General features: G+C 47.7%; 2 protein-coding genes across 5 annotated transcripts; one reads left to right on the forward strand and one right to left on the reverse strand.

Moving 5' to 3' along the window:
- Positions 1-11,617, reverse strand: Prpf31 (pre-mRNA processing factor 31). 2 transcript variants are annotated; one of them, XM_059243850.1, is made up of 14 exons: positions 11,512-11,617; positions 10,858-11,042; positions 10,689-10,749; positions 8,820-8,903; positions 8,210-8,307; positions 7,340-7,446; positions 6,906-7,075; positions 5,304-5,461; positions 4,869-4,958; positions 2,632-2,759; positions 2,456-2,528; positions 1,789-1,917; positions 1,607-1,705; positions 1-425 (listed from the first exon to the last, which is right to left on the reverse strand). In XM_059243850.1, exons 2-14 carry the CDS (start codon positions 11,032-11,034, stop codon positions 300-302), a joined length of 1,500 nt encoding a protein of 499 aa, XP_059099833.1. In that variant the 5' UTR covers positions 11,035-11,042; positions 11,512-11,617; the 3' UTR covers positions 1-299. The 2 variants fall into 2 exon arrangements, with proteins under 2 accessions (XP_059099833.1, XP_059099838.1); XM_059243855.1 differs by having other exon boundaries at positions 11,422-11,520.
- Tfpt (TCF3 fusion partner) lies at positions 11,613-26,885 on the forward strand. 3 transcript variants are annotated; one of them, XM_059243918.1, is made up of 6 exons: positions 11,613-12,032; positions 12,528-12,786; positions 15,764-15,834; positions 26,031-26,100; positions 26,182-26,418; positions 26,733-26,885. In XM_059243918.1, exons 1-6 carry the CDS (start codon positions 12,010-12,012, stop codon positions 26,850-26,852), a joined length of 780 nt encoding a protein of 259 aa, XP_059099901.1. In that variant the 5' UTR covers positions 11,613-12,009; the 3' UTR covers positions 26,853-26,885. The 3 variants fall into 3 exon arrangements, with proteins under 3 accessions (XP_059099901.1, XP_059099912.1, XP_059099921.1); XM_059243929.1 differs by having other exon boundaries at positions 26,182-26,388; XM_059243938.1 differs by lacking the exon at positions 26,182-26,418.
- The last annotated feature ends 67 nt before the right edge of the window (positions 26,886-26,952 follow it).

Raw genomic sequence — 26,952 nt, forward strand, 5'->3', positions numbered from 1 at the left:
TCAGAGCCTGACACTGTGCATTTAATTGTACTCTTTCTAAAAAAGCACTTCCTTTCCCCATGTAAGTAAAAAAGAAGAGTGTGAGGAAGACCTTCTCTGCCCATTCGGGGCAGCAGCAGTCTGGGTGATGGGGTAGGGAGGCCAAGGCCCTTCACCATTTTCCTTAGATGCTGTGGTCTTAGGCCAAGGACAGAGCAGGGCAGGCTGCCACCACAACTTCCTGGCTAGATGTCCATCATTTCACAAGTTCTAGTCCTCCATGTCCTTCCAGTGGGTGGCCACCTGGGGTGTGGGCCTCTTCAGGTGGACATGGTGCCACTTTTCTCACCCTTGACCTTGAGGAACTCAGCCATGCTGGAGAAATACTTCTGGTTGGCCTCTGCCACCTTCTTCTCAGCTGCTTGTGGGTTCACAATCTCCAGACCCTGGGTTGGGAAGGGAGAGGGTGACAGGTAAGGTGGGGAGGCTCAGGCCACCTTCTGTGTGAGAACCAGACATGTCCCAGTCCCCAAACACTCTAGTGGACACGGAACTGTTTACAGTCCCTGGAGTCTCCCCCAGTTTGGAAGATTTTGTCCCAGTGGGTCTAGGGGCAGGGCCTGGATATCAGGATGCTAAAAACACCACTCCTGCCAGGCGGTGGTGGCGCACGCCTTTAACCCCAGCACTCGGGAGGCAGAGCCGGGTAGATCTCTGTGAGTTCAAGGCCAGCCTAGGCTACAGAGTGAGATCCAGGACAGGCAGCAAAAATGACACAGAGAAACCCTATCTCGAAAAATAAAACAAAACAAAACAACACCACTCCTGTCTGATTCTGGATGAGGAAACTGAGCCCCAGAGGGATATAACTAGCCAGTTTCCTGCAAATCCCACACCATCACAATGATAATGCTGGCACTACATTGAACGTTTCCAGTCTTCTTGCTGGGCCTTCTCTGGCCCCATCACCTTTCACTCCTGCTTCTCTCTGGCCCCCACAACCTTCTAATACAGTATGTACTTGATGCATTCATTCATCTGTCCTCTCCCACCCACGACCTCCCCAAAAGGCAAGCCTTGTCTCTCTTTCTCTCTCTCTTTTTTTTTTTTTCGGTTTTTTGAGACAAGGTTTGTAGACGAGGCTGGCTTTGAACTCAGATCCTCCTGCCTCTGCTTCCCGAGTGCTAGGATTAAAGGTGTGTGCTACCACACCTGGCTAAGGCTTGTCTCTCTTGTCACTGTGCCTGAAGCCTAGAAGATGGTAGGTTGGTGATCAGTAGGCACTCTAGCAAGCTTGTGACATTATGGGACACATTTGCCTACCTCTGTCATGAGGCCATTCTGCTTCATACTGTTCAATGCCACTGGGCTGGGGTGATACTCAAGCCCGCCTTGAGGTTACCCTGACTACTGGGGCTATCTCAAAGCAAAGACTAGGATGCTCACGCTATCTGGATCACACAGACAGAGCTAGACCAATTCAAGGTTGGTCTGAGCTTGTCACAGCTGTCACTCCCAACCACTTGCACTTACTGTGTGGCCCTGGGTTCCTAAGCTATTCATGTGTTAGGTCAACAAGGCCTCCAAAACAACCCTACTGCATGCCTGGTAGGAGAGGGTGTGGTACCTGGAGTGGAGTGAAAGCCACACTAGAGGCAGTCCCTGAGGATCGGTCACGGATGGTAGACTTCCCGCCATACACCACACTCTGTTTCTGTAAGGTTCGCTGTAGGGAAAGGGGGAGGCTTGATCCAGGCTCACTGACCTCCATGTCCTACTTGCCTCCCATTCCCATGGGCCAGTCCGTACCTGTAATGTCTTGGAGATTCTGGCCTTGGTGGCCTCATTCACCTGTGTTTGCCGTACACGCCCACTGCCTGACTTGCCCAAGTGGCCCAGGCTAAAGCCCAGATCTTCTTGATAGGCATCCTCCTCAATCTGGTGAGATGAGAGTGGCCTGCTGTTAAGAAGCTGGCTACATTCAGCCTGTCCCCCAAGACAGTCCAATGAAAACCCAGGGAGTCTCCAATCAGCCAGTCTCATGGGTGCCCACTCAGCTGGGAGGACTGAGAAAGAGCCCAGCCTAACTCTGCTTGGGTATAGCTGGGAACCCTGTGAAGAGCTGGTTCCTGACCTGAATACAGAGTGGCTATTTCACCCTAAGTTCAGATTAGGTCACCAAGAACTGGGATGGGCTGCACTACTGAGATGGCACCTAAGTGGATTCTCTCAGGACCACCTGGATGATGGCCAGATATAGGTGCAGCATATGGGGAGCTGGGTGAACGGGCAGCCAGCTCAGAGCTGCAAAGATCATGATGGGGAAGGGTGTTTTGAGAGGAGAGACGAGGCAGGAGGGAGGAGGCTGGGGTAGTCCCAGATCTGCTCTGGGATTACAGAGTGGAAAGAAAGGATGGCAGCAGGATCTGCAGAGAGAAACCTCAAGGTCCCACTGCTACTGTGGAGCAAGCCTGACCTCTCCAAAGCTCATGCGGTTGGCCTGCTTCCGGATCTCTGTCAGTCCTAGCCGCTCCTTCATCTTGCGGTACCTGGGGAAGGTGGGTGCCAATAGGATATAGGGAGTTGGCTGGGAAGGTACCAGCCTCCTCCTCACCCCCCTTCCCAGCTTCTAGCCCCACCAGAGCTCCTTACCTTCGGCCCCCTCGCTTCTTCCGCTGCCCATCAAGGGGTGCAGGCAGGGGCTTCACCTGCTTCACTGGTGGTGGCTCCTGCCACTTGTCAAACTTGCGCTCAATCTCATCCTTTAGTTCGTAGCCCACCTGGGCAGGGAGTTGGGGAGAAGCTGTGGCCAGCTATGTTGACTGTCCCCCAGGCAGTATGTCTGTACATCATCAACCCATCTATTGTGTATCTGTCCATCTGACAGTGTACCCTCCCCAAGACATGTTCGTACTTCTTGGGCCAGGGAGGGTGTCCTGTGGGATTCTCAGTGCCTGGCACTCCTTGAAGTTGTAGCTCATGTTCAACCCTTACAACCAAGCTCTGCACCCTCTGGGTAACTGCTTCCATCCAAGTCCTTCAAGCATAAATGGGCCAAGCAGAATCCCTGTGTTCCCAGTCAGCAGACAGCATGTCACCTCTCTGTGACATCTCTCACACCTCAGATCCTATCTGGGTTGCTTCAGTGCCTCCACAGCAGCCAGAGGCCCCAAAGGTTGCACTATCTGCCCCTGGGTGCAGCAGGCTCCTGTCCCTGCTGGGGTTCACTGAACTCTAGCCTCAGGTTCTCTGTACTCACTATTCCCTCTGCTTGGAACATTCTTTCAAGTGGGTAGCCCAAGGATCCACACAATTGATCTAATTTCACTCAGGCCCATATTACAACATCCTCAAAGCCTTTCCTCACATCCTAGCTGAGTCAGAATCTAAGCTTCCTCACCCCACAATTCCCCTTATCATCCCTGGTATTCACACAGCACTACTGGACCCATTATAGATTTTTCAGGCCTACTGCCTAGGTGTTTTGGTCCCAGCTAGAACATAAGTGCTATGTGACAACAACTTCCAATCCCAGTTACCAGGGAAGCAGAGACAGAAGGATCAAAATTCTTCAAGGCTTTCCTGGACTAGAGATGAGAACAAAACAAAAACAAAAAAAACCCCAAAAGTATGTGTGTGTGTGACACTGAGGATGTAGCTAAGTGGTAGAGCACTTGTCTAGAGTGTGTAAAGTCCTAGATACCATCCCAGTACTGCCCCCCCCCAAAAAAAAAGCCATGGAGGCAGACATCTGACATCTGTGTAATTCCCTGCTGTACTGCCTTGTCTAGACAGTGGCAAAATGCAGAGAGACTGAACCCTGACTTAGGATATGATGGGGTTTCTAGCAGAGTCACACACACAGCAGAGACTCCATACTTCCTAAGCCCACCCAGGAAAACAAAGTACCACTGGAGTTATGCCCCTACTAATGGAGGGCAGGTCCTAGTGTGGTGGGCAACACTGGCCTCTCCAACACAGAGATCTGCCTTGGTGCCAGGTGTCCTGGTCTCTAGAATCGGTGACTACAGTTCACATAGCAGAGGATCTTTGCAGATGTGACTCAGTTAAGGTCTGAGATGTGACAATACCTTGCATTGTCATTGAGTGTGAGCTCAATATCCTACAAGGGGCCCCAACCTAGCAGAGTCAGAAAGGCTGGAGATGCTGCCTCGGCTGGTGGTCTCTGGTGCTGACAAGGGCAGGAACATTTCTTCCCCCGAGGCTACAAATGGGAACAGCCCAACTAATACCCTGATGTTAGTCCAGTGAGACTGTGTGTATGTGTGTGCACATCTGAGACCAGAGATTAGTATCACGTGGCTTCTACACTCACTCCTCACCTTATTTCTTGAGACAGGGTCTCTCATTAAACCTGGAGCTTGATGATTTGGTTGACTGGCCCACAAGCCCCAGATACCCTCCTGCCTCCACCTCCCCAGCACTGGGGTTACAGGCATGCATTACTGTGCTCTTTCCCCCTCCCCCCCACCACATTTTTGGGAAGTGAACTCAAGTCCTCACACTTGCATGCAAGAATTTAACTGAGCCACATCTCTAGCCCTGGGCTTTTTTTCAAAGTTAGGATCTCACTATGTAGCCTCATCTGGCCTGAAACTCATTACACAGCCCAGGCTACCTCAAACTAGTGATCTTCCTACCTCTTCCTCTCAAGTACTGGGGCTAAAGATATAAGCTACCAGGCCTGGCAAACTTCTCTATGATGCCACTCCATCAACAGTGATTTGGTATAGCTGCCCTATGCAACCGATGCTCAGAAGTGAGGGTTGCAGACGCATACATTCGTCTGCTAGTCTGGAGAGCTCTCTGAAGTAGCTTCTCATGAAGAGACCCCAAGCCCCAGGGACAGACGCCTGTCCTCTCCTCACCTTCCCCTCTGTGCTCTCATGGAAACTGTCCACACGGGCTGCCAGAGTGCATTTGGCAGCCACCAGCCGGGCTGCCTTCCGCCGGAGATCCTGGAGCAATGGAAAGGGGAGAGGAAACTATGACTCTCTAGAGGCAAGGTAACAGCCACAATAGTCACTTCTCATCTAGGTCCAGCTGTACCCCATGTTCTAGGAGGTAGGCTTCACACCTGTGGGCGTATCTACTAACAGCCTCTTGAGGGGTATACTCTAGCTACCTAATTGCAGGGTTCCCAGCTTCCACCAACCCCACCATTCTAATTGCCAAGTGGTGGCCCCAGAATTGTGTCCTATTCCAACCCATGCTGTCCTATCCTCCAGGCTCCTAAGTGCTATTATCAGCCAAACCAGATAAGGCATGGGGGCTGGGAGCAGGGGACAAGGTAAAGGGCTTACTGGGGGCAGAGACTGCACGATGTCACTGTGGTAGATGTAGCCGGTGTGGGGCAGCACTGAGGTAGAGGAGAAACCAGATAGTGTCTTGCGCTGGGCTCCCAGCAGCATAATGTTGCAGGCAGGCATCTTGGAGAGGTTGGTCAGGCCTCCGGCCACACCTGCAACAAGAGGTAAGGTCAGAAGAACACAGGGTTCACATCTGGGGGCTCGTGTGCACCTTGGTGATTTGAATTAGAATTTCCTCCATAGGCTTATTTATATATTTGAATGCTTCGTCACCAGGTAGTGAAACTCTGACAGATTAGAAGGATTAGGAGTTGTGGTCTTGTTTGGAAGAAGTGTGTGAACTTTGAGATTACAAAAGCCCAGGCCAGATCCAATCTCTGTCTTCGCTTGCAGATCAGAATGCAGCTCTCAGTTACTACTCCAGCACCACACCTGCTTGCTGCCATGCTCCCTGCTACCAAGCCACAATGATCACGGGGATAATAGCTTAAGCCTGTAAGAGTTGCCTTGACCATGGTGTCTCTTCACAGCAATAGAACAGTGACTAAGACAACTTGGCACCTTCATTTATTTGATGCTTTGAGACAGTATCTTACTCTGTAGCCCAGGCTGGCCTCAAACTCAAAGGAATCCTCCTGCCTCAGCCTTCCAAATACTGGAATTACTGGTCTAAGCCACTGCATTTGGAAGGATATCAGATCATTTGTGTGTGTGTGTGTGTGTGTGTGTATGTGTTTGTGTGTGTGTGTGGGGGGGGTTATTTTATTTTTACTATTTTATGTGTGTGTGCAGGGAGTGTGCATGGAGATCAGAGGACACTTATGGGACTCAGCTCTCTCCACCTTTATGTGGGTTTAGAGGATCACATTCAGGTTGTCAGGCTTGGGTGGAAAGTACTTTTACCTGCTAAGCCATCTTTCTGGCCCAGGACAGGGAATCTTCAGGGAGATGGCTAAGATAAAATGAGGTCATATGGATCCTGATTCTATCTGACTGGGATCCTTGTGAGAAAGGGAGATAAGGATACAGATACAGCAGCATGGCTGCATGAAGACACAGAAGTATATGCCTGAGCCAAGCAGGGGCCTAGGGAGAAACCAACCCCCAAAGCACCTTGGTCTCAGACCTGTCATCTCTGAAATAGCAGCCTCAGGAGTACTGGCCCGTGGGGTCAAGACTGAAGAGACGTCAGCAAAGATGGTGGCTTTCCCACATTCCGTTTGCAAGCATCCCCCGCAAAGAAAGGGAGACTCTGGCTACAGGAGCTTCTGGGAGGAGGAACTTAGCACATGGCAGGCTTTGCTGTCCCATCCAGTAGGAAAGCCCAAGGGTCAGGGAGCTGACGTTACCACCCTGTGGCTGCCCCAGAGTCCAAAATGGACCTGCTGGCAGGAGGCTGACCTGCCATCTGTGCAACCTGCTTGAGCCAGCTGTACCTAGAAGGGGTTTCTATGCTTCTACTACGTGCTGTGCCAAGCTAGCTGACCTCAGTCTCCAGATGACAACATAATAGAGTTCCTAATGCCAAACCCTACTTCCTCAAGGCAGCCTAACCTATCAGCAGACCCAGCCCATGGGACCCAGCTGGGAACTTACCCATGATCTTAGCAGCTGTGGATGCTCCAATGATGATGGACAAGTTGGGTGCAATGAAGGACATCCGGGATTCCACATATTCATAGATGCGGTGCTTGGAGGCATTCAGCTCCAGTGCCATGTCACAGGCCTCCTCCAGTCGCTCTAGCTCCTCATCTGACAGCTGCTGCCTGAATTGGGGATCAGGTTAAGGGTTGGGGACAGCCCCCAGTTCTGCTGGGTACGTGTCTAACTGGTGTTCAGCCTCACCTATCCTCTTGGCTTTTGTGTGCATGTGTCTGTGTACCTCTGGGGCTGTTCCAAGTTCTATCAGTCTAGGGGCCATAGTTCTCAGCCAGCACCACCCTGACCACGCACCCCATTCTACCCTTCTGGTCTCTGCTGCCAGCTGGCCTATGGCAGGCTTGCAGCCCCTTACCATGTGGTATACGTACCCCTGGGTGGTGGAGGCAGTGACACTGACAACCATGATGGTGGCATTGGTCAGGATCTGCTGCAGGTTCTCATTGTTCTTGCATTTGTCCAGGCTGTTGCCCAGCTCCTGGGGTGGGAAAGGGAGAGAAAAGGGAGGGAAAAGAGAGATCATAGTAACTCCCAAAAGATGCTAGAAGCTTTTGCTCCAACACTAACACAGGTCTCCCCTTGAGGAACCTGGGAAAGCTAAGGTCTGTATATTGGAGACCTCTCTGGCCTTTTACAGTCTCATAACTTTGCTGCTTAAAGCATCAGCACTGCCTGTTCTTCTGCTGACCCACAAGTGGAACCTGGGCAAAGTGGCCTTCAAGAAGACATGCTGCACTAAAGCAGCCTGCAGGAGCTCACGACTAGAAACAGACTGCCTCTGCTACCATCCTCATCTCTTGGACAGAGGCAGGACCCCTGCTCTTTTACCTCCACCTGCTCCTGTCACTTCTCCCAGAGGAGCCCAAACCTTCCATGTCTGATACACTCTGACCTTTCAGACCTGTCCTGGCCCTCCCCACTGGCTCTTCTCACTTCCTCCTTATTTGTTCCCACTCAGGATCTTAGCTCTGATCTAGCTGCAGCCTCTGCCTACGTCAGCCTTCAGATGCCAGTTCAAAGGACACCTGCTCCAACGGCAGCCAGACGCATGGGCCAGGTCAATGGGGACCTTCCCACAAGACCAAGGGGAGGAGAGAAGCAAGAGATGTGTGTGAGACATCCTCTCCAGTATCTGTCCCTTCCCACTGAGCCCCCATCCATGCCGCGTCATCATTTCTAGACCCTGAGGCTTCATGGTCTAGTGCCCCAGTTCTTCTGGAGCCAGACTCCTCTCCACTCACCTTGACCGTGCGGATGTAATCCAGAGCGTTGGGGACCAAGGACTCTAGCTCAGGGAACCTCTTCGAGTACTTATCCCGGATGAACTTATGGATAATGTCTAAAGTGGACAGGGAGGGCAGGTGTCCACTGAGGGGGAGGCCGACTCTGCTGCTATCCCCAATACCCCTTCCTCCTCTCTAGTAAACAGCCCCAAATCATGGGTTGGTGCATGAAGTCTCCATTTCCTAGCTGTCCCCAGTGCTATGTGCAGGCGGGAGTTTGTTCTAATGTCCACAGGATCAACTTTCAGACCATGGCCTTCAGAAAACAACCATGCCCTATCTTCCTTCTTTATTTGCTGGTAGGGACCCTGGAGCATGAAACAGGTGGCAGAGTCTGGCCGATGGGGTCAAAGAGTGCCCTGCTCTGTTTACTCTGACTCTTATGAAGGAGAATACACTTTCTCTTTATGTAATTAGTCTGTTACAGAAGGTGAACCTAGTCAGAGCAGTAGTCTAAGAAAGGCAAACAGAAGAGGTCCAGGTTCATGCCTGTTCTTCCCTTTGGGTTATAGAGAAAGACTGAAGGGCATAGGACGGGGCTGTCTCCATGGCCCTTCCCATCACTCACTCAGCTCGTTTTCTATCTCCACAGTCAGGTTGTTGGCATCCACAATGACTCGGTACTCTGGGGCTGCCTCCACTGGTCCCATCACTATAAAGAAGGAAGAGGTGGATGAGGGAGGGACACCCAGCCCTCTGAAGTCACAAAGCTGGGGAAGACTGGAGCTGAAGCTGGCTGGGATCAGGAAGGAGAGGCTGAAAGGCTAAGTAAAGGGCTAAAGCATGTACTGGGTGGTCGGAAATCTCTTCAGGATCCTTATTCCTGCCTCTCATCTCTCTCCTGCAGTCCATCCTCTGGGCTAATCTAACTTTGACCTCATCTTGCTCCAAAACTAAACCCTTCGGTGGCTCTCCAAAGCCCTGAGGCTAACAAGCAAGATCCTCAAACTGGCACTCAAGGTCTCCCATATAGATGGAGGTCCCACAAGGAAAAGCATTAGGTACATGTTCCCCACACCTGCAGCCCTGGTACACACAGCACAGGAGTCACTCCAGGGAGATCCACTGACTCATCAGCTCCACATAGCCTTTCTGTCTTCCTGCCTTATCCTCCCAGACACTGGGTATTCAGGGCTATTTCACTACTCCTGGCCTTAATGAGCACTGTTCCATCTCCTTTCCTTCCCTGAGTCTGTTTCTAGAAACTTCAATTTATGCATAATTATATTGGTATTAAATAATATGTGCATCAAATGTCTTTTTTTTTTTTTTTAATTTTTCGAGACAGGGTTTCTTTGTGTAACAGTTTCAGCTGTCCTGGAACTTGCTTTGTAGACCAGGCTGGCCTTGAACTCATAGAGATCCGCCTGCCTCTGCCTCCCAAGTGCTGGGATTAAAGGTATGCACCACCACCGCCCAGCCAAATGTCTCTTTAAGCCATTAAAACTCAGAGGGCAGGGAAGACACTTCCCTCTCCTTTTAGAAAGGTGAGATGTCTTCTCTCCCTACCACAACCTGGGCCATCTCTGCTAGACATGCTTTGTGTCTACTTCCACTAGATAGATAACTGATATGAACAGGTCTGACTCATCAGACCTGACATCAGGAAATGCCACTTTCTGTGACTTTCCTTGGCTCCATGGAGCAAGAAGCTTCTCAGCCTGACACATGAGATCCTGTAGAAGCTGTTATCTGAGTCTTCTGGCACTCACAATGACTCAGGGCTAGGGACAGACCATGCTCTTTCTCTAGGGTTAGCACAAATATTCAAACTCCAATTGAGGTGGCACTTCTGACTCAATGCAGGGCCAGTCCCACTGCGGGGACTATAGGCTGGGTGTGATAGCTCATGCCTCTAATCCTAACACTCAGGAGACTGAAAAAGGATCGTTTCTCAGAGTTTAAGGCCATTGTAGGCTACCTAGTGACATCCAGGTCATCCTGGGCTACAGAGTGAGGCCTTGTTTCCATATTTAAATTTATCTATTCTATACTTAAATATAAATAGGAAACTTAAATGTAAATTTATTCCATAGAAAACACATAGGGCTTAAGTATCCGGTTTTATAGTGCAATGTATATACGTGCATAAACCAGAAGGTGTCAGATCTCTAAGAACTAGAGTTTCAGATAGTTATGAGCCATGTATGTATATATTTTTGAGACAGGGTTTTACCCAGGTTGACCCTCACCTAACTATGTAGCCGAGGCTGGACTTTAGCTCACACACCCTCCTGTTTCAGCCTCCCATGTGGTGAGATTATAAGCACCCATCAACATGCCTGGGTACAATGCAACATGTTTTCACAGGGTTGGTGACTGGGATGAAAAGAAGTATGCTATAGGGAAAGCCAAGGAGGGAGAGACATTCAGTTTCCAAAACCACAATGAGCAAAGAGCCACGGGGCCAAGAGAATGGACAAGAGCGAAGAGGCACCTTCTGAAGCTTTGGCTTGTTTGCTGATGTAGTCCTCAATCTTCATCATGATCTCAGCAAACTGAGGGGAAAGGAGAACACAGTCAGCAACCAGGACTCTCAGAAAGAAGACCTGCTGTTCCTACCTCTCCTCCTCCCAGGAACACTGGATTATAGGGTACCATCTCACCATCTTGCTATCCCATAGCTTGGCAATGCTCTTGACTGAATCTCCAGAAAGATCCAGCTGTGTCTCTTCTTGTACATCCTCGATTGCTGGCTCCTCCTCTTCTTCTCCATAGCTTCCTCCTTCCTCCTCTTCTGCTGCCTCCTCAAGGTCAGCCAAGAGCTCATCTGCCAGAGACATCCCAAGGCCTATAGAAAAGTGAGAATGGGGTTCCCTAATACTGCACCTTGACTCTGTCCCTTCATATTATTAGGAGCACCTCCTCCCCAAAGCCCTGAAGTTTCTTCCTCATCAGCTCCAACAGCATGCAGGCTCCACAGCTTGCTTTGTTCCGGGAGGATGTCTCCAGTTCCTACCCACACACCCTCCAGGTGCTACCTGACCTGGCAACTTTTCTCCACATCTCTGGGTCTTTGAACAATCATTTCCCTTCCCCTCACCCTGCCTTTAGCTCTCACATTCCACCTGTCTGGTCCACATGCCCCATTCCAGCCTAGACTAAGTTATGTTATGATTTACACACGTCCTGTATATCGGTTCTAAGGCGCTTCATGCGTTTAGAATTACTTAGGCTATGATTTAAGTCGGCCGCTACACTTTCTCCTCCAGACCCAGTAGCTTGGCTTCCCGCTCTCCCTTCGTCTCCACCACACTCACCGACTCGATCCTCTCACAACCGTTTCTAAGAAATCCGCTTTCCGCAGAGCTGTCGGCGCTCTCTGATGACGTCTTATCCGGCGCCGGTAATCTGTGCTCTGATTGGCCGCTTCCCGCGATGTTTCCGGCAGCGTTTGGACAACAACTTTATTAGCAGCGTCCTCGCTCGCTGGACGGCAAGCCGGGAAGTGGAGCTCGGCGAGTTCGTGCGACGACGTTGTGGGTTGAGCCTGGTAAGTGGAAAATCGCTTTGGCTCTATGACACGGCGACGAGACAGGGATAAAGACGGTGACGACGAAGACGATCGGGGGAGGCGCTAGAGGACACACCAAGGACTTCAAGCCGCAATTCGGAGTCGGGTGCGAACGAAGGTGGGGGTAGGAAACTATAATTCCCAGAAGACACGAAGCTTTCCTGTGTCGCAAGGCCTAATGGGACGGGTAGTTTTGTGCACGGCGCCACCTATTTGAGGCTTGAGGTGTCTCCTGATCCAAGAAATGGAGCTGGAACAGAGAGAGGGGTGAGTAGCGGAGCTTTGTGTAAACGAGAAATCCGGAAACACTGCTGCGTGATGTGCTGCGGTCGACCGGAGTGGTCTTAAGGCGGGTGGGGATTGTAGTTTATGAAGTTGTTTTCTTTTAGAATCTTTTTGGGGTGCTGGTAGCTGTACTGGAGCATCCTAGGGAAGAAGACTAGGAGTTTGTGTGCCCTCATGGATCTGAGAGCAAGAAGAGCGTGGTTTCCAAGATCTGAGGGATGAGGCTAGGGTCTTATTCCTAGGAGTGAGGGAGGAGGGTTGTTGGGGCCTGGACCCCTGGATGTGAGGGAGGAGGGGTAGGGCCTGGACTCCTGGGGGTAAGGAAGGAGGCTAGGGTCTGATTCTTGGGTGTTAGGGAGGAGGGCTCGGGCCTGGACCCCAGGGTATGCGGGAGGAAGGCTGGGGCCTGGACCCGAGTGTCTGAGGAGGGACTGGAGAGCCCGAATGCACGGTTCCTGAAACCTATCGGCCCTACAGGACCATGGCAGCCGTGGGCTTTGAAGAGTTCTCAGCGCCACCAGGCTCAGAGCTGGCTCTGCCTCCTCTGTTTGGTGGCCACATCCTGGAGAGTGAGCTAGAGACAGAAGTGGAGTTTGTGTCCGGTGGTCTGGGTGGTTCAGGACTCCGGGAGCGGGATGAAGAGGAAGAGGCAGCTCGGGGTCGCAGGCGTCGCCAACGGGAACTAAACAGAAGAAAGTACCAGGCGCTAGGTCGGCGCTGCCGGGAGATCGAGCAGGTAGGTGAGTGTGGATTCCCATTTTGGGGGTCCTCTGGCCTAAACTGCTTCCTCTTTCTCCTCCTCCTCCTCCTCCTCCTCCTCCTCCTCCTCCTCCTCCTCCTCCTCCTCCCAGTTTCCTTCTCTTCTTCTCGTGTCCTCTCGTACTAGAACAAATGAACAGATCCACGTGGGTCGAAATCTGCCAGACACCCGGAGTGCTCTCTTCCAGAACATATGTATTCTTTATTTTTCTTGTTGTCATGATAAAATACCCGACAAAGCAACTTGAGGAAGGGCTTACTTTGGCTTAGAGTTTGAGGGTACATCATGGCGGGGAAGTCATGGTGGCAAGAGCCTGAAATAGCTGGTCATGTTGCATCCATAGTCAGGAAGGAGAGAGAGAGAGAGAGAGAGAGAGAGAGAGAGAGAGAGAGAGAGAGAGAGAGAGATAGAGATACTGGTGCTCAGCTTCACTTTTCCTTTTTATTAAGTTCCAGGTTCCAGTCCATGAAAATGGTGCTGCCTACATTCAGAGCACACACACACACACACACACACACACACACACACACACACAGAGTGTTTATGAGTATTTTGCCTTTTGCCTGCATGTATGTATGCCTGCATGCATGTATGTCTGTGCATCATGTTGTGCATGCTTAATACCCACAAAGGCTGGACTAGGGCATTGGATCCCTTGGAATTAGAGTTACAAATGGTTGTTAGCCACTATATGGGTGCTGGGAATTGAATCTGGGTCTTCTGGAAGAATAGCCAGTGCTCTTAACCAACGAGCCATCTCTCCAGCACTTCCCCTCCCTCAAGTAAACTCTCTTACCTGCCGAGTTGTTGCTCCATCCCCTAAGCCTCCATTCTTAATCCACCCCACTAAGAATAGATTCCACATTCAGAAATCCAAGTTCAAGTTGAGTAATTTGCAAGAATCCACACAGCTGAAGAGTGGCAGAGCATGTAAGAGCATGTAAGAATCCACACAGCATGAGTGGCAGAATTAGGGATCTTTCTGATCAGAAGGACCATATTGGACATTCAGCCCATGTCCTAGGCTCTGTTTGTCTGAGTCACATCCCTTTCCTTCCATGCCTGGGCTGGAGTCTTCAGAAACTTCAGGGCTATTCCTTGCCAAAGTGTTTTCTTTCTGACTTGTTGCTCATTTGTCTCCTATTTATCATTTACATATTGGCATAATGGTCTTTCGATGGCCCTTATTACAGTGGCCATCTTCGGGTCTAATACCCGACATGCAGACTGTTGGTGTCTGCCAAACACTTTGGTGCTTGTATTAATGACTTTTACATTTCTGTGACTCCAGCACCCAACAGAAGCAACTTAAAGGAGGAAAGATTTATTTGACTCGTGACTCCAGTGCATCATGGATGCTCAGTAGAGCGACTCAGTTTGTGTAGGCAGGAACATGTGTAAGAGGCTTTTCACATCACTGTGTACCAGGAAGCAGAGAGGAAGACAGGAACCACAGACTGGGTATAACATTCAGAGGCCCAGCCCTAATAATTGATCTCAGCTAGGCAGATGCACTTCTGGAACTTTCCCAAGCCTCCCACCAACAACTGAGAGCCGTGCATTGAAAGCTTGAGCTCGTGAGGGTGTGGCGGGTGAATGAGAATAGCCCTCATAAGCTCATATGTTAGCGTGCTTGTTCCCCAGTTAGTCAGCTATTTGGGAAGGATTATGAGGTGTGACCTTATAAGAGGAGGTGTGTCTCTGGGGGTGGGCTTTGAGGTTTCAAAAGGCCATGCCAAGCCCAGTCTCTTTCTATGCCTGCTGCCTGAAAATCAGGATGTAAGTCTCTCAGCTACTGGTCCAGAGCCATGCCCGTCTACTTCCCACCATGATGATAATGGACTAACCCTCTAAAACTATAAGCAAGCCCAAGTCAATGCTTTCTTCTGTAAGATTTACCTTGGTCATGGTGCCTCTTCACAGCAATAGAACAGTAACTAAGAAAAGGAGGTATTTCAGATTCAAAGTGGAAATTTCTGTAATCATTCATTCAGCAAGGTTGACTGAGGCTCTACCAGGCAGGCTCTGTTTAGGCCTGGGGGACACAGGCACATTGCTGTCACTGGCAGCTTATGTTGTGGGTGGATAGACAGACAGTAAGCAAACCAAGAAAAGAAGATGTGTGTGTTAAGAAAAAAATAAAAGAGCCAGGCAGTGGTGGTGCACGCCTTTAATCCCAGCACTCAGGAGGCAGAGGCAAGTGGGTCTTTGTGAGTTCAAGACCAGCCTGGTCTACAGAGTAAGTTCCACGATAGCCAGGGCTACACAGAGAAACCCTGTCTAGACCCCCCCCTCCCAAAAAAAAATAAAGAAAAGAAAAGATAAAGGGGAGGCAGAGCTCTGTAAGTTCTAGGCCAGGCATGACTAATAGTGAGAGAGGACAAGAGAACATGTGGAAAGACCATCTCTAGACTAGGAGTGTGTTCTGGGGAGTCTAATAGAGGATCAACTCATGGTTGGCCGGGGAAAGGAGTGAATGAAGTAGGGCCTTGGGCCCTGAGATGTCTCCATAGAGCTAGGTACATGGAAGGCATGGCATTAGAAACACTGAGTAAGTGAATAGGACAATAGATGAAGTCCAGCTGACCCGGGCTTCTGTATTAGTTACTTCTCTGTTACTGTGACAAAATGCCATGGCTGAGGCAACTTGAAGAAGAGTTTATTTTAGCTTAGGGTTCCAGAGGGTTCAAATCCAAAATGGTGGAGCAGAGGCATCAGGAAGCTGGGAGCTCACACCTTGAACAGCAAGCATGCAGCAGAGAAACAGCCCTGGGAACGGTGTGAGGCTCTTGAAACCTCAGAGCCTGGTCCCAGTGATGTATTTCCGCCAGTACGGCCACACCTCCTAGACCTCCCCAAATAGTGCCAACAAGTGGGAACCAAGTATTCAGATGCCAGAGCCTCTGAGGACATTTCTCATTCAAACCATTGCATTTCTTCTGCCGTCCTGCAGGTGAATGAGCGAGTCTTGAACAGGCTCCATCAGGTGCAAAGGATAACTCGGAGACTCCAGCAGGAGCGCAGGTACCATTCTGCATGCTCTGTGGGTCCAGCACCTCTGCTCCCGACATGTTCCTACCACCTTTCACCCTGTGCACCATCTCTCATCTTCCTGGCCTTCACAAGGCACAGAGACAAAGCTGAAGACATGGGTCCAGAATGAGATAAATGGAGAAGTGGAATTGGGTCTTGGAGAAAAGAGCTGGCCCTGGGAGTGGACTAAGGGGTAGGACAGAGCGCTTGCTCGGTGTAAGTAGAGAGGACCTCAGGAAGGAAGCAGCGTAGCGCTTACTTGCTGAGTCTCTGAGCTGCATCCTCCGACATTAAGGGTAGCAAGCAGCAGCATCTGGAGTCTGCATCGAGGCTTGAGCTAGAGTTCACTGTGGCAAGCTCAGGTCAGTACCTCCTGCCGGGCACTGGTATCCCCATGGTCAGGTAGGGTGTGTGCCCTACCGTCAGCTGCCCACTTGCTGTATCCCACTGACACAGGAACAAGCTTACGATTCAGAGAACTTTGAGGCCAAGTCCACCAAGCTTTTCTCAGTTCCACAGCTTGGCACATTGGACTCTATGGGCCCTCCCTAAGAACACTTTCCGGGCGTGTTGATACTCCTAGGCAGTTCCTTCTCAACCATCCCTGCTGATCAGTCTTCACACTCTCAGATCCTCACCCTGTAGGTGGAGTTTTCCTGTCCCAACCACCTGCTACCAAATAACCACTCAGAATCTTAACATTAATTATAAATGCTCGGCCAATAGCTCAGGCTTATTACTAACTAGCTCTTACATTTTAAATTAACCCATATTCCTTATTTACACTCTGCCACATAGTGGTACCTTTATTAGCATGGCACATTCATCTCCTGCTCCCTCTGCATCTCTCTGTCAACTCCTCTGAACTCCCATGACTCCACCCTTCTTCCTCTCAGCATCCTCTTAGTCTGGTTTTCCTGCCTGACCTCCCCCTGCCCAGCTATAGGCCAGTCAGCTCTTTATTAGCCAGTGGAAGTAATACATATTCATAGTGTGCCAAAAGATTGTTCCACAGCATCACCCAGTAGTCAGTTCCTAGGATACATTGTCAGGTATGGTAGCTGCTAGCTAGCTATAGATGGCTATTTTTGCTTATATTTGATAAATTAAAATTTAAATTTACAGGCTGGAGAGGTAGATTGGTGGTTAAGAGTACTTACTACTCTTGGAGAGGGCCCACGTTCAATTTCCACCACCTACATGGCGGCTCACAACTGTCTGTACCTCCAGTCTAGGGGATCCAACTCCCTCTTCTGGCCACTGTGGGTGTCAGGCATGTACAAGGTACACACACATGCACACACACATGCATATGAAAATAGCTATACACATAAAAATAAATCATAAGAGGACAGAAGTAATATCGTGCTTGCTTGGAAAAATCCAGTGAGGGGCTGGGTTTTGGCTCATTCGTAGAGCATCTGCCTAGAATCTCCCAGGAAGGGCTGGGCATGTGGCCTAGCCATAGAGCATTTGCCTAGTGTGTGCAAGGTCCTGAGTTCAATCTCTCTGTCATTTTTTAAAACTTTATTTTAAATTTATTTATTTATTTTGTATCCTGACCACAGTTTCCCTTTTCTCCTATCCTCCCAGTCCTCCCCACTACCTCTCCTCCATCCCCACCCCCATCTACTCCTGTTCAAGAAAGGACAGGTCTCCCATGAGTATCAACAAAACATGACATAATCAAGGTGCAGAAAGACCAAGCACTTCTCTTTGTATTAAGGCTGGGCAAGGCAACCCAGTATGAGAAGTAGTATTTCAGAAGCCAGCAAAAGGGTTAGAGACAGCCAAAGCATTAGGGACAGCCCCTGCTCCCTCTATTAGGAGTCCCACAAGAAGACCATGCTACCCAACTGTCACACGTATGTAGAGGGCTCAGATTGTCCCTCCCTGGTTTTTGATTCCTAGTGAGTTCCTATGAGCCACGTTAGTTGATTCTGTAGGTTTTCTTGTGATGTCCTTGACCCCTCTGGCTCCTGCAATCCTTCTATCCTTTCTCTTTAGCAGGATTCCCCAAACTCTGCCTGTTGTTTGTTTGGCTGTGGGTCTCTGTATCTGTTTCCATCAGTTGCTGGGTGAAGCCTCTCTGATGACAGTTGGGCTAGGCACCAATCTATGAGTATGGCAGAATATCTTTAGGCAATATTACATTGACATTTTTTTTTCTCCAGTCATTTTGGTTCTATCCTAGGTCTCTGGGTCATCCAGCCTCTGGGTGCTGGCACTCCAGGCAGTGTCAGGGATGGGCTTACTCTCCTGGCATGGGTCAGTGGTTGGTCACTCCCTCTATGCCACTGTTACCCCAGCACATCCCATAGGCAGGACAGACTGTAGATCGAGGGTTATGTGGCTGGGTTGGTGTCCCAATCCCTCCACTGGAAGTCTTGCCTGGCCACAGGAATGGCCATTTCAGGCTATGTATCCATTATTGCTGGGAGTCCTAGCTGGGATCATCCTTGTAGATTCCTGGGAGTTACCCTTATCCCAGGTTTCTACCTGACCCCAGATTACCCCTGCTTTCCACTGTTCTCTTTCAGTACTCTCCCTGTCCATTCCCCAACCTTATCCTTCATGTTCCCATCTCCACCCATCCTCAGTCCACCCAAGAAATATCTTCTATTTCCCACTCCCAGGGAGATCCAAGAATCCCACCTTGGGCCCTCCTTGTTACCTAGCCTCTCAGAGTCTGTGGCTTATAGCATGGTTATCCTTTGCTTTGCAGCTAATATCCAATTATGAGTGAGTACATACCATGTTTGTCTTTCTGGGTCTGTGTTACATCACTCAGGATGATATTTTTCTAGTTCTATCTATTTGCTTTCAAATTTCCTGATGTCATCATTCTTAATAGCTGAGTAGTACTCCATTGTGTGAATGTACCACATTTTCTTTATCCATTCTTCTAGTTTGTTTCCAGGTTTTGACTATTATGATTAATGCTGCTATGAACATAGTTGAGCATGTATCTTTGTGGTATGATTGAGCATTCCTTGGGTATATGCCCAAGAGTGGTATGGCTGGTTCTTGTGGTAGATCAATTCCCAATTTTCTGAGAAAGCGCCATACTGATTTCCACAGTGGTTTTACAAGTTTGCATTCCCACCAACAGTGGAGGAGTGTTCCCTTTGCTCCTCATCCTCTCTAACATAGACTGTCATTTGTGTTTTTGATCTTAGCCATTCTGACAGGCGTAATCTCACATCTGTTTTGATTTGCATTTCCTTGATGGCTAAAGATGATGAACGTTTCTTTAAGTTTTTCTCTACTGTTTGAGATTCTTCTGTTGGAAACTCTCTGTTTAGTTTAGTATCCCATTTTTTAATTGGATTATTTGGTTTTTTGATTTCTAGTTTCTTGAGTTTTTTATATATTTCAGAGATCAGCCCTCTGTTGGATGTGGGTTTGGTGAAGATCTTTTCCCATTCTGTAGGATGCCATTTTGTCCTATTGATGTTATCCTTTGCCTTACTGAAGCTTTTCAGTTTTAGGAGGTCCCATTTATTAATTGTTGATCTTAGTGTCTGTGCTACTGGTGTTCTATTCAGGAAGTTGTCTCCTGTGTTAATGCGTTCAAGGCTGTTCCCCACTTTCTTTTCTGTCAGGTTCAGTGTAACTGGATTTATGTTGAGGTCTTTGATTCACTTGGACTTGAGTTGTGTGCAGGATGATAGATGTGGATCTATTTGCAGTCTTCTACCTGCCGACGTCTAGTTATGCCTGCACCATTTGTTGAAGATGCTTTCTTTTCTCCATTGTATATGTTTAACTTCTTTGTCAAAAATCAACTGTCCATAGGTGTATAGATTTATGTTTGTGTCTTTGGTTCAGTTTCATTGATCAATGTGTTTTTATGCCAATACTGTGTATTTTTTATTACCATAACCCTGTAGTCGATCTTGAAATCAGGGATGGTGATAACCTCTGGCAGTTCTTTTATTGTACAGGATTATTTAGCTATCCTGGGTTTTTGTTTTTCCATATGAATTGAGTATTGTTCTTTCAAGTTCTGTAAAGAGTTGTGTTGGAATTTTGATGGGGATTGCATTTGGCCCTTTTTACTACGTTAATCCTACTGATCCATTTTCTGATACTGTCCCCAATTTCTTTTTTCAAAGACCAGAAGTTCTTATCAATACAGGTTTTTCACTTGCTTGGTTAGAGTTACCCTAATATGTTTTGTATTGTTTGTGACTATTGTGAAGGGTGTTGTTTCCCTAATTTCTTTCTCAGCCCTTTTATTATTTGTTTATAAGAGGGCTACTGATTTTTTTGAGTTAATCTTGTATCTATCCAGCTACTTCGATAAAGATGTTTATCAGCTGTAGGAGTCCCCTAGTAGAATTGGGGTCGCTTATGTATACTCATATCATCTGCAAATAGCAATACTTTAACTTATTCTTTTCCAATTTACTAAATTGAATTTCTAATTTTTTTTTGTCCAATTCTCCTTTTATTTTCTTATTGCTCTAGCTAGAGCTTTGAGTACTATATCGAGTAGATATGGAGAGAGTGGACAGCATTGTCTTGTTCCCGATTTTAGTGGAACTGTTTTGAGTTTCCATTTAATTTGATGTTGGTTGGCAGCTTGCTGTAAATTGCCTTTATTTATTTATTTATTTTTTTTGGTTTTTTGAGATAGGGTTTCTCTGTGTAGTGTTGGTTCCTATCCTGGAACTCACTCTGTAGTTCAGGCTGGCCTCGAACTCACAGAGATCTGCCTGCCTCTGCCTCCCGAGTGCTGGGATTAAAGGCGTGTGCCACTACGCCCGTAAATTGCCTTTATTATGTTTAGGTATGTTCCCTGTATTCCTGATCTCTCTAGAACCTTTATCATGAAGGGGTGTTGGATTTTGTCACTGGCCTTTTCAGCATCTCATGAGATGATCATGTGGTTTTTTTTCTTTCAGTTTGTTTATGTGTTGTATTACGTTGATAGATTTTTGTATGTTGAACCATCCTTGCATCTCTGGGATGAAGCCCACTCGATCTTGGTGGATGATCTTCTCATTGTGTTTTTGGATTTGGTTTGCCAGTATTTTATTGAGTATTTTTGCATCAATGTTCATGAGGAAATTGGTCTGTAATTTTCTTTGTTCAATCTTTTTGTAGTTTGGGTATCAGGGTAACTGTGTCCTCATAGAAAGAATTTGACAATGTTTCTTCTGTTTTTATTTTGTGGAACAATTTGAGGAGTACTGGTATTAACTCTTATTTGAAAGTCTGGTAAAATTCTGCACTGAAACCTTCTTGCCCTGAGCTTTTCTTGGTTGGAACTGCTTCTATTTCCTTGGGGGTTATAGTTCTATTTAAATTATTTATCTGATCTTGATTTAATTTTGATAAGTGGTATCTATCAAGAAATTTGTCCATTTCTTTTAGATTTTCCAGGTTTGTAGAGTATCTGTTTTTGAAGTATGACCTGTTGATTCTTTGGATTTCCTCATTGTTTGTTGTTATGTCTCCCTTTTTGTTTTCAATTTTGTTAATTTGCATATTCTTTCTCTTCCTTTTAGTTAATTTGGATAAGGGTTTGTCTATGTTGTTGATTCTTTCAAAGAACCAACTCTGTTTCATTGATTCCTTGTATTGTTCTCTTTGTTTCTATTTTATTGATTTCAGCCTGCAGTTTGATTATTTCCTGCCTTCTACTCCTCTAGGGTGTGTTTGCTTCTTTTTGTTCTAGAGCTTTCAGAGGTGCTGTTAGGTCACTAGTATGAGATCTCTCCAAATTCTTCATGAAGGCATTTTGTGCTATGAACCTTCCTTTTATCATGGCTTTCATTGTATCCCTCAAGTTTGGGTATGTTGTGCATTCATTTTCATTAATTTCTGGGAAGTCTTTAATTTCTTTCTTTGTTTCTTCCTTCACCCATTGGTAACTCAGTAGAGAGTTGTTTAGTTTCCATGAGTTTGTAGGCTTCCTGTAGTTTCTATTGTTGTTGAAATTCAGCTTTAATCCATGGTGGTCTGATAGGATGCAGGGGGTTAATTTTCTTGTATCTGTTGAGACTTGCTTTGTGGCTGAGTATATGGTCAGTTTTGGAGAAGTTTCCATGAGGTGCTGAGAAGTTATATTCTTTGTGTTTGGGTGAAATGTTTTGTAGATATCTGTTAGGTCCATATGAGTCATAATGTTTGCTAGTTCTGTTATTTCCCTGTTTTCTTTCTGTCTGGATGACCATTGTGAGAGTGAGGTGTTGAAGTCTCCCACTATTAATGTGTGGGGTTCATTGTGTGATTTAAGCTTGAGTAATGTTTCTTTTACAAATGTGGGTTCCCTTGCATTTGGGGCATAGATGTTCAGAATTGAGACATTATCTTGGTGGATTTTTCCTTTGATGAGTATGAAATGTCCTTCTCCATCTTTTTTGTTTAATTTTGGTTTGAAGTCTATTTTATTAGATGTTAGGATAGCTACACTAGCTTACTTCTTAGGTCCAACCCTTTATTTTGAGGTAATGTCTATCTTTGATGTTAACATGTTTCTTGTATGCAGCAGAAGGGTGCATCCTGTTTTTATATCTACTATGTTAGCCTGTGTTTTTTTATTGGCGAATTGAGTCCATTGATATTGAGAGATATTAATGACTAGTGATTGTTAATTCCTGTTCTTTTGTTGTTGGTGGTGGTGGTAGTGGTTGTAGTTGGTGTGTGTGTGTGTGTGTGTGTGTGTGTGTGTGTGTGTGTGTTTCCCTTCTTTGGGTTTTGCTGGTGTGAGATTATCTATTGCCCATGTTTTCATGGGTGTAGTTAACTTCCTTGGGTTGTAGTTTTTCTTCTAGTATCTTCTGTAGGGCTGGATTTGTGGATAGATATGTTTTAAATTTGACTTTGTCATAAAATATCTTGTGTTCTCCATCTCTGGTGACTGAAAGTTTTGCTAGGTATATTAGTCTGGGCTGGCATCCATGGTCTCTTACGAGTCTGCAAGACATCAGTCCAGGCTTTTCTGGCTTTTAGGGTCTCATTTGAGAAGTCAGGCATGATTCTAATAGTTCTGCCTTTATATGTTCCTTAGCCTTTTTTCCTTTGCAGCTCTTAATATTCTTCTTTGTTCTGTATGTTTAGTGTTTTGATTATTATGTGGCACAGGGATTTTCTTTTCTGATCCAATCTGTTTGGTGTTCTGTAAGTTTCTTGTACCTTTATAGGCATGTCTTTCTTTATGTTTGGACATTTTTGTCCTGTGATTTTATTAAATATATTCTCTTGAGTTTTTGAGCTGGGATTTTTTTTTTTTTTTTTTTTTGGTTTTTTCAAGACAAGGTTTCTCTGTGTAGCTTTGCGCCTTTCCTGGAACTCGCTTTGGAGACCAGGCTGGCCTCGAACTCACAGAGATCCGCCTGGCTCTGCCTCCCGAATGCTGGGATTAAAGGCGTGCGCCACCACCGCCTGGTGAGCTGGGATTCTTCTTCTATTTCTATTATTCTTAGGTTTGGTCTTTTCACTGTGTCCCAGATTTTCTAGATGTTTTGTGTTATAAGTTTTTTGATTTAACATTTTCTTTGATTGATGAACCAATTTCTTCTATTGTATCTTCAATGTTTCACAAGTCAGTTGGCCCGGGCCCGAGATGGCTCTGATCTGAGCTAACCCGTGTTTCTCTCACTGGCCTGATCTGAGCCATCCTTCCCTAGTTCTGGGCCCAGGGTCAGGGTGGGTTTCTCTAGCCAGCCCCTCCTCCCTACAGCCTGCATGTGTGCCAGTGCACCCCGTGCGTGAAATAGACAAGGAGACAGGAAGAGGGCATTGGATCCCTAGGTTACAGAAGGTTGTGAGCAGCCATGTGGGTACTACAAGGTTCAAACCTGGGTCCTCGGAAGAGCATTCAGTACTCTTGCTGAACCATCTCTCTAAGCCCTTGGATTCAACCTCTAGTACTGTAAAAGAAAAAAGTGTGAGAATGGAGCTGGAATTATAGGTAGGTGTGGGCTACCCAATGAGAATGCTGGGAACTGGACTCAGGTCCTCAGGAAGAGCAGCGTGCCCCCACCCCTCCGGCCCTTGTTTGTTTTCTTTTTTGTTTTGTTTCAAGGCAGGATTTTTCTGTGTAGCACTGACTGTCCTAGAACTCACTGTGTAGGCCAATGTGGCCTCGAACTTGGAGATCCACCTGCCTCTGCCTCCCAAGTGCTGGGATTAAAGGCTTGTGCCACCATGCGCAGGTGTTTGTTTTTAATTAGTTTATTTTTAAAAATCTTTTGTGTCTCTATGTGTGATTGTTTATATGCACACATGTAGGTCACTTGTGGAGGCCATAAGAGAGCCTGGGAGCTGGAGTTAGAGGGATTTGTGAACCCTCTGGTGTGGCTACTGGGATCCTCATGATGGGGCAGCAAGTGCTCCTAACAACTAAGCCATGATGGGGCAGCAAGTGCCCCTAACGGCTGAGCCATGATGGGGCAGCAAGTGCCCCTAACGGCTGAGCCATGATGGGGCAGCAAGTGCTCCTAACGGCTGAGCCATGATGGGGCAGCAAGTGCTCCTAACGGCTGAGCCATGATGGGGCAGCAAGTGCTCCTAACGGCTGAGCCGTCTCCCCGGCTTTTTGTTTTGGCTAGAGAGAAAGGCTCTCCCTGTATATTGCAGGCTTTTTTGTTTGTTTCTTCCTGGAGGCTGGAATTTTATCGATGCTCACTCCTTGGCTAGTCAAGATTTCACTTTACAGTAGGATCAGGGGACTTGATAATAGGGGTTGTTGGCCTTTGTAGGTAAAACAGGAAGCTGAGAAATTAGCCACCCAAGCTGAGTGAATGAACTCCCCTTAACAACCCAGTAAGACTGATGAAGTCTCTAAACTCTCTACCTGGATCACAGCCACATTCCCAGAGGGTCTCTGGACCACTTGTCATACCCTGCCACTAGGGGGTCTTGTCACAAAATCAAGTTCCCAGCCTCACCCCAGACCTGTTATATCAGAATCTGGTGACTGGGCACACAATCTTCAAATATAAGACAAACCAGGCGGTGGTGCCCACCTTTAATCCCAGCACTCGGGAGGCAGAAGTAGGAGGATCTCTGAGTTCAAGGCCGGCCTGGTCTACAGAGCGAGTTTCAGTACAGCCAGGACTATATAGAGAAACCTTGTCTTGAAAAACAGACAGACAGCCTATCCCTCTGCTCACAGCCTCGCAGTGCCCTCACTGGCATAGTGAGAGTGAGCATCCTCATGATAGCCAGTGTGGCCTGGCTTGGGTGGCTCACTTTATGTAGAACTCAACAGCCCCAGAGTACTTCAGTGCCTTGACAGGGTCTCCTACTGCCAGAGGTGTTCTTCTGCCATGCCCTCCTCTGTTCAGCTAGTTTTTCTTACACCCCACATTCCACCCAAGTCAGGGTCTCCTGTTGCCCAGGCCGGCCTCAAACTAACCCTGTACTTCTGATCCTCCTACCTGACTGTAATTCTTGCTAGGATTACAGGTGCGTTCCACTGTACTGTTTTATTTGGTGCTGAGTCTGCCAATGTCTTAAAAACAAAACAAAAAATGTTTAGAGACCAAGCATGGTGGTGCACACCTTTAATCCCAGCACTTGGAAGGCAGAGGTATGTGTAACTCTGTAACTTCAAGGCCAGCCTGTTCTTCATAGTAAGTTCAAGGCCAGCCAGGGCTAGATCATGAGACCCTGTCACAAAAAAAAAAAAAAAAACAAAAAAAACAAACAAACAAACAAAGTTTGGAGCCAGGTGTAGTGGCACACACCTTTAATCCCAGCACTCATGGGACATAGGTAGGTGAATCTCACTGAGTTCGAGGCCAGCCTGGTCTACAAAGCAAAGACAGCCAAGGCTATTCCACAGAGAAACCCTATCTCAAAAACAAAAACAAATAAATGAATAAATAAATAAGAAGTTTGGTTCTCCTAGCTCAGTGGTGCAATACTTGTGAAGCATGTTCAAGGCCCTGGATTCAGTCTTCATTACCAACAAAATTGGAATTCAATTGAATGTTTGCCAATGCTGACAATCACACTGTGTACTTTAGAGATCGGGAAAGTATGCAACCTATCATTCACAGACTTTGGGTCAGACAGGTTCCCAGGCTATGCTCTCAGGCTGCAGAGCTCCAAACCTTTCTAATTTGGGACAACTTTAGATTAAAGTAAAGGGAGATCTGGACTTTATGATGTTACTTCCCTCCCCCAGAAGATACGATGCCCCAGAGCCTGCATCTCTGTCCACACAGGTTCCTCATGAGGGTGCTGGACTCCTATGGGGATGACTACCGGGCTAGCCAGTTCACCATTGTGTTGGAGGTAAGCTCTGGTCTCCAGGCAGGTTGGGGGAGTGGGGAGTCCAGTTACATCTTTAACTGCCTCCAATGTGCATCTTACCAGGATGATGGCAGCCAAGGCACAGATGTCCCCACCCCAGGCAATGCTGAGAACGAGCCTCCAGAGAAAGAGGGGCTTTCCCCACCCCAAAGGACACCTGCACCCCTAGACCCCAGCAGTCCAGCCCCTGGCGAGGGGCCCAGTGGGCGGAAGAGGCGGAGGGCACCACGGGTGGGGGCTTCATTGACCCCAGAACTGGCCCCAGTACAGGTGGGAGCCGAGGGCTGGGGCCAAGGCGTGGTGAGAATCTTGGGCTGGGTTTTGAGGGGTTTGGGGCTGGGGGAGGGCTGGGCAGAGAGGCATCAGGATTAAAGTCAGGTAGGACAGGGAAGAGGAGTTGGAAAAGTTAGGCTGGAGTTTGAGGAAGAAAATGACTAGATGTGGGAACAGTGGGAACAGAGGAAGTCAGTTGAGGGATACTTGTCAGGCAGGGCTGCTGGAAAGTGAATGGCCCAGAAACTGGTGCCCACAGGCTGATTGGGTGCATGTGTTGGGGGCCGGGTACGTCTCCTAGGTCTCCATATCCACTCACATCTTGTTGCTTATCTTTCCAGATTAAGGTTGAGGAAGACTTTGGCTTTGAAGCAGATGAGGCCTTGGATTCAAGTTGGGTTTCTCGAGGGCCGGACAAACTGCTGTCCTACCCTACCCTAGCCAGCCCACCCTTTGACTAATCCTCTTTCCCCAATAAACAGACTCCCCATGTATACTTGTCTAGGCCACTGTCCACTGCTCCCATCCCTGAAACACTAGGTTCTGGGATTGGAGGCCCAG

Source organism: Peromyscus eremicus, chromosome 1, assembly GCF_949786415.1.
Source record: "Peromyscus eremicus chromosome 1, PerEre_H2_v1, whole genome shotgun sequence".
Classification (NCBI taxonomy): domain Eukaryota; kingdom Metazoa; phylum Chordata; class Mammalia; order Rodentia; family Cricetidae; genus Peromyscus; species Peromyscus eremicus.